Source organism: Oryzias melastigma, linkage group LG12 (genome assembly GCF_002922805.2).
Source record: "Oryzias melastigma strain HK-1 linkage group LG12, ASM292280v2, whole genome shotgun sequence".
Taxonomy (NCBI): Eukaryota; Metazoa; Chordata; class Actinopteri; order Beloniformes; family Adrianichthyidae; genus Oryzias; species Oryzias melastigma.
Window position 1 is genome coordinate 12,931,015 of NC_050523.1, and position 7,252 is coordinate 12,938,266.

The 7,252-nt window shown below is 39.5% G+C and overlaps 1 protein-coding gene across 3 annotated transcripts in view; it reads left to right on the forward strand.

The window, feature by feature from the left end:
• The first annotated feature begins 3,734 nt into the window (after positions 1-3,734).
• unc5c (unc-5 netrin receptor C) overlaps positions 3,735-7,252 on the forward strand; it is a 117,054-nt gene continuing 113,536 nt past the window's right edge. For 2 of the 3 annotated variants that reach the window (XM_024299102.2, XM_024299103.2), the window contains exon 1: positions 3,735-3,929. In XM_024299102.2, the coding sequence (XP_024154870.1) occupies positions 3,812-3,929 (118 nt within the window). In that variant the 5' untranslated portion in view covers positions 3,735-3,811. Of the gene's footprint in view, positions 4,485-7,252 lie in introns of all 3 variants that reach the window. The other variant, XM_024299105.2, reaches the window with a different exon arrangement.

The following is a 7,252-nucleotide window of genomic DNA, read 5'->3' on the forward strand; positions in this document are numbered from 1 at the left end:
TTCAAAGTCAGAACCAGGAAGTCGGATGGGAAGCCGGAATGTTACCATGTTGCTAGACAGTTTGTGTAAATAAAGCAGGACTTTTAAAGGACTGTTCTCTTCCTGTATTACTCTGCTCTTCCAGCATCTCAGACATAGCTGTCCTCTCAGGGTTGTTATGGTTCTCTGCAGTGTCAAATTTCTAGAGTGTCCATCTAGCAGCCACTCAGTGGGTAAAAATCTATCTTTCCTGACAAAGGTGTGGATGTTAGGGGGAGTTATTTGCTGAAAGGATTGTGTTAACAATCTGAGGGCACTTATATGTGAGTATTACTGTGATATGCAGGCTTTTTGCACCATATGGAATATCCATTCTCAAAAGCTTATAAAAAGGTAGCGGTCTATGTTTTAAGTTACATATGCTTTGTTCTTTAAAAAAAAATAAAAATGGTGGGCTTGAATTTTAAATAATATATCTGATTTCTTTGACTTTAAGAATACATCCCAGCTTCTGACCCTCGGAAATCAAAACCTTTAACAGGATTTCCCTGCTCTATAATAACAGCTGACTTGGAAAACATTGAATTTGATTTCAACTCACTGACTGGCAGTGAATGTCGCTTTCTGTTCGCCAAATCTGCACCTCAAAGCCTCGCAGAAGAATGTCAAAACTTGTTCGAGTTAACAGGCCACAAATAACTAAAAAGGTTCAGTACCAAAGCAGTGTGCAGAAGGACATTTTAGAAAGCACACTTTGCTTAACCTTGAATTGATGTGGCACAGAGCTACAGTGTGTCACTTTCTTCAGTCGGCAGAGAAAAGCAAAATGTGAAGAACTAAAGGAAGGGGAAGCAGTAATAGGACTGTTTAAAGGAAATCTGGTTTTGTGAACAACACAAAACAAATTAGAGGTCATGTTGAGGGTGTCAGTGGCAGTATTTGTTATTACTTCACTTAGAAAATTGATATTAACATCAACTTTTATTGTTCACGTGCTCCATTTAAGTTGTCAGCCCAATGAATTCTTTCAAAATAAGCGATTTTTAGAAAATAAATGACTGGTATTTACACCTTTTGTGATTTATCTAAATTCAAAGCTCTCAAAAATTTGGGAATCAACATAACTCTGCAAAAATGTCTTCTCATCTTTGAAAACTCTGCAGCTACAATTAGGCAGACAGGCTTTATTTATAACACCTTTCACAAATAAGTTCCAACGGGGAAGGGCTGCACAGCCTTTCAAATGTAGGACAAGTTTTTTTCCTCATTCAAAAGTTATTTGAAAAATCCAAAAGGGATTAATTAGAGTTTTAGTTTTCGACGAGTTTAAAAATTGTGATTTACTTTAAAAAATTAAAAAAATAGATTAAAAAAAATGTTTTTTTCCCAAGCAAAACCAGGGCTTGACTTGATTTTACACAATTTCCAATAAAGTCTATTTTTCTTTAACCACATTATTCACTTGTCTTTTACATTATGTATCGACCATGAATGTCTGAGGTATTTTCAAGGACAATCTGCTTCAAAGTTAAAACTAAAGCACAGCTCTTGAAGTCAAAGTGACTCTGGAATTTACAGTTACAGTATGTGTCAGAAGGTAAAGGGTGTCCTCTCATTGTTCAGCATTACTCATTGTCTGCACTTTAGCTGCCATCTTGGTTCTTACTTTTCTAGTTTTACCCTTTTTTCCTTCTTATTGCTGGTTTAAATTAGAAAAGATAATCATTCATATGACAGAATTCATTCTAAATGTAGATATTTCTTTTATAAATTTAGATTAAATTTAGAGAAAATCTAAAATAAAAATCTGCCGCATTTGTCAACTGCAAGCTTTTCCAAATGACATTTTTTGTCTGCTCCTGATTCACAATTATTTGCGTAAATAAATATACAGAAATGAACTTTTAAGCTGAATTTTCTTAATTTATGTCCTCCTTGCTTAGACAAAAATGCTACAAGAACATGTTAATACATTTTCATCAGATATAAAAGAGGACCCGAAACTGAACCTTGAGGAACTCCAAAAACAATTGAGTATCATAATTAATTTGCACAAATAAAATTTGTTTCTTAAGCAGGAGGAGAAAAACAACAATTCCCAATTCATTTCCTAGCTATGTAACAATGTTGTGTGATCAACACAACAGACAATTTCCTGCAAATCCTTATCAACATGGCAGCAGAGGTGATGAAGCCGCCTTCCCACGGCCGCACAAGACACCGACGAGGGAGGCTCGCACAGAAACTCAACTTCCCAAATTAGATTCATATTTTAAAAGTTTCATTTGGTGGCAGAGATAGTGTGAAGTTCATATTTCACTTTAATCACAGTGCCGGGTATTACTCAGACATCTGTCGTGCTTATATAATTACCCATCAGACTTCCATGAGGAGCACGAAACAGACTTTTTTTCTCTGCGTCTATCTTTGTCTCTCCGTCTGTATGATTGTGCGTCTATTAGGCTGAGCTCAATATTGATCACTGTGACACGCTCGCCGTGCTTTTATATGACAATTAGAGCGGTTACAGCGAGGGGGAGTGTGCAGCCACTGGATGGCTGGGTGTAGGACTGGCGTGCAGTAAACCTGGATTCGCCCCCCAGGAAGTAATCGAGATTGGGTCTGTAGAGCAGAGCCTTCATGCTGCTGCCTAAACTATATCCACAAGGGGGCCTAAATCTGCGTTCACGTCAAACCCATAAATTCATGCATCAGAGGAGTTGAGTTTTAATGATAAGTCAATGTGCAGGGGTGATCAGAGGTGATTTCAGGGGGGATGGCACGTCACTTTGGCAGCAATTCGTTTTGAGCGTCACTTTACAATTTGGGCGTCCAGAGTTCAAATATTTGAACCTTGGCAAGGTTGCCCCATCGTATCAACCAATCAGGGACTCAGCTTAAGGCACGAGATGTTTTCAGTCACTCGATTAACAGGAAGAATACAAATCCAACGTGGAGGATTGTAAACCGACTTCCTTTCATTTTCTTAATCCACTGTATTTCTTGGCCACAGGGTTGCTGGAGCCTGTCCTGACAAGAGTTGGACAAAGGCGGGGTACACCCTGAACAGGTCATCAGTCTATCAAAGGGCCGCTTGCTGGTGGCTTTTCATTGCTATATAAACATTCTAAGAGGTTATTTTTGTTGTTAACGTTCAAGGACATACTTGGACTGCAAAAGTGAAAGTGACGTGACACCCACAGAGCTGCCCGTAAAAGATGTTTTAGCAGAAGTGACGTGTGGTTCGCCGATGCAGGGTGAGCGGTGCAACAGATAGACTTCCGCATACAGACTATGTAGCGACAATGCCCGCTAATTTTTTGCAAAGACTTCTGGGAAAGTTGTAGCGCTCTCAATTTTGGAACAGCACTGCAAAATGTCAAACGCACTAAATAGTGAGTAGAGAAGGAAATCTGACATAGCCTGCGTCTTCTGCATTGTAAATGAGACATCAATCCATGTAGAAATCAGGCTAAAAACATATGGAGGAAGCTCCTCCCACACGTTTATGACCACATTTTTGGACAGAGTTAGTCAAAATAGAGGAGTCTGGCACTCCCTGTGCCGGTCCCCAGCCCGGATAAAATAGTGTCAGGCAAAAAAAATAAAAATAAAAGTCTGCCAAACCACCTATGCAAATTAGTGAAAGCTGATTTGCTGTGGACCCCTGATGGGATGTGCCTATGAATGATGCCCTCCCACTGCAGCACGTGCGCTAAATTAATTAGGAACAATTGGAAACACCTGTTGGCATCACATTAGGAGGAGGGTGATGGCACACATTTGAACATTATACATTCATTTTTGTACTTTCTTCTGCAGCTTATTTTCAATGCTATTTGATGCTACATCCACATCTCTCCCGGCTTCCGTTCCTCGCTGCTATCCGGGCCAGGTTTTCACGCAGCGCCGCCACTTGCCGGAGCCCGTGGATTGGCTGAAGGAGCAAGGTAACCCGCAGAGACTGCTCCTCCGTCCTCCGCTCTCAGTCCCGTCAGCGCGGCGCACAGGCTCAGCACAGAGACGCGCGCGCTCACATCTCCCCACACGCGTGGACAGACTCCACAGAGAGGGTGGTACACTCGACTTTATGAAGGAGCATGAATTTTCCTTCAAGAGATCGACCTCACAAGTCAAGAGAGACCCCTGTGTTTTGAAAGAGGGGGTGCTGGACGCAGATTTGGATGCCACATCTGTCCTGACGGAGGGGCGATGCAGCCAGCTTCTGATCCATAAACTATCACATGTTTGCGAAAACACACAGCGCCGGATATACTCTGCGCAAAGCCACATTTTGGACCGCCAAGGGGTGTAGTTGCGCCACAGCGCGTTTGTTTGCGTTCTGTCGGACTTGCCCGAAAGCGCAGTTTGACTCCTTGATCACCGACGGGTGCGCAACCTGACCGAGAAGACGCAAAAAACAAGAGCGCCGAGATCCTCGTCTGAGATGCCGACCTCATTCTGGCTCCTGCTCTTTCTCTTGTTGGACATCGCAGTGGCTCAAGGTAAAACTTTAAAGGCTCTTGCTTGACCTGTGAACTTGGCCGCGCTCTCGGTCAAAGTTTGGTAAAAGTTGCGCGTGGAGCGGAGGACAAAGGAGAGGGATGAGAGGAGCGCGTTCTGTGGCTGATGGAGATGTGTTCCCCCAGATTACTGCAAGAAGTAACGAATCATAAAGGGTTAATAAAATAATAGTATAATGATTTGGATAATGAGAATAAACCAAATATATGCAATTTTCTTACAGGAAAACTTAAAGGATTCTTTTAAAATCATAGTTTTTTTCCTAAATCGTAACATTTGGACAATCAAGACTTATAGATAAATGCTATAAATGACACCCTTTTAACTAAATCATGACATTTATATAAACTAAATTCAGAAAACTGAGATAATTTCCTTTTTACTGATCAAATGAGCTCATGTGTCCCTATTCTAGTGTGTTTTAGTTCTGGATTCAAGGTTGTCTTTTTAGACTGAACCATACAGATATTTGTCAATTTATTTATATTTTTTTAATGTTTCAAAATAAAACCATTCAGGTGAAGGGTCCTAACATATGTCCTGGAGAGGGTGTGGGGCTCCTGCAACCTTATCAAGCGGCTCCAGACTTTTATCTACCTCCTGCATTGTTAATGAGCAGAAACTGGGGAGAACCGAATACAGCTGCGGACCCGTTTCTGAAGGGCAGGGAGGAATGACATAATACCCTTGCCTAAACCCCGGAGAGCTGTGTGTCATTGACTAGAAGGGAATATGAACAAGGTTCTTCTCTGTCCATTAAGAAGTCAATACAGCAGAAGAACATTGCTTGAGCCTAATTAATGGGCTTAGCTATTTTGGGACACTGATGAGCTGTACACATTTCCAAATCGCTTGAGAGTCACTTCTTCAGTGTAAAACTACTGATGATTAAAGTGGTTCACTTACTCAGCTGTTCCTCGTGACACCATTCTTTCCCGGTCCGGTTTGTTTTTATTTTGGAACTTGTTTTGGCAGATTTTTAATTATAATTGAAGAACAAAATTAAAATGTTATGGGTTTGAGCTTGAACAAAGAGGACAGGCTGCTAAAGCTTGATTGGAAATCTTTGGTGAGAAAAGACCTGGTATTTTCACAGCAGTGGATCTGTACTGACCATGATGTAGAAGTGGATGAAGGAGTTTAAGTTGTCATGGGAACAGATGCTGCCTTTTAAAAGGCAGATATGGTTTTAGTGGTAATGAGTTAATTAGGAATATTAAGGTTATCCGAGGAATCAAAGATTTTAATTTTTAATATTATTAAAGTGTCAGGAAAAATGACTTAATTGTGGGTGTGAGAAGCTCAACGTCTGAAAGCAGGAACAAAGAAAATCTCATTTTATTTCTTTAGGATTTTCGTGGCTGACCTTAAGCTTGACATTTACAAAGCGCACTTCTGTTAGTGTGGACACATTGATGCTGCTGGCTGGCTTGGGATTAGTTCAGTTTTTCCACAGTGCTGCCCTTACGCCGCTCCCCTCCTCTCACGCCACGCTGCTGTTTCTGCTGCGTCTCTGCTTTCTGATGATGCGTCCTCTGAGGATTGTTTATGGAGAGGAAAGTTAAAGGATATTTGATACATGGACGAGAAAGTCTGGTGACTCCAGAGTGCAGAAAGATGTTCTTATTTACCGTACACGGCACTCCCATTCGGAGCAATCGGCGCAAAATGATACTTTAAAAATGCTACTTTTGCTACTATTACAACAGGAGCCAGAATATCTGTTATTGATGTGCAAGAAATTGAAGCTGGATTTGTGTAATTAACAAATTGAAAAAATAAAAAGACATGCATATTTTGCATGAGCAGGTCAGAGGAGAAACTGGCTAACAGAGACACAGAGGGAGAATTGTTGCGAGTAATAATTACTGTGAAAAGTGGCTGCTGAGTTTGCTTCCCTGCTCCACTTGATGTCATATACTGTTGTTATGGAAGCAAAAAAAAAGGGTTTTTAAGTTTCTAGACTCTGTATAGGTGATGGTGGTCTGGGATTTTATGGTAGAGAAAAATACTGTGGCTGGCATTTTGTGGACATAATAGGATTCTGTCTTTTTCAATTGTTTTCGTTTGTTTTTAGCCCGTTTTTGAATATTTATTAAAATACATTACAAATGAAATGATCAAAAATAAGTATGCTTAAAACTTAAATTGATTATTTTTAAAATATTTGTTGATTATAAAGCTAATTTTGACTAAAAAAAATAAGGTGGGGGGAAAGCTTTTTGCTTGGTGGGCAGTAGCCCCCCTTTGCCCCCCATAGCACCACCCCTGTTTGTAACCCAATTTAAACAAATATTTTTTTTTTAATTATGAAACTTTATTTTTCATTTTTGATATGTTGTGGTACATATCTGCCTAAGACTGCTTTTTTTTTAATTGTCTGAATGGTACTAATGGTAATAATTAAGTTACACAACACAGATAACCACTTCAAATTAAAGTTAATTTTCTGATAAAGATGCACTATTTGGGTCTAAAGAGAGTCAATCTATTTGTTCCTAAAGCAGGACAAATCTGAAAAAATAAGGTTAGGATTGATAAATAACAGAATAAAAACACTGAAAGCTTAATTAAAAAAATGTAATATGAAAACAAACTTTTTCACAAAACAAAAAAAATAAAATTGCTGATGAGAAAAAAATAAAGTGAAAAGACTGAAATGACTTTCATTGGAGACTTTTTTTTTCCTTCATCTTTGTGTTACTTTTAAAGTCAAATGCCTCTTTTTGTGAGTCTGGATGTTTTTTTT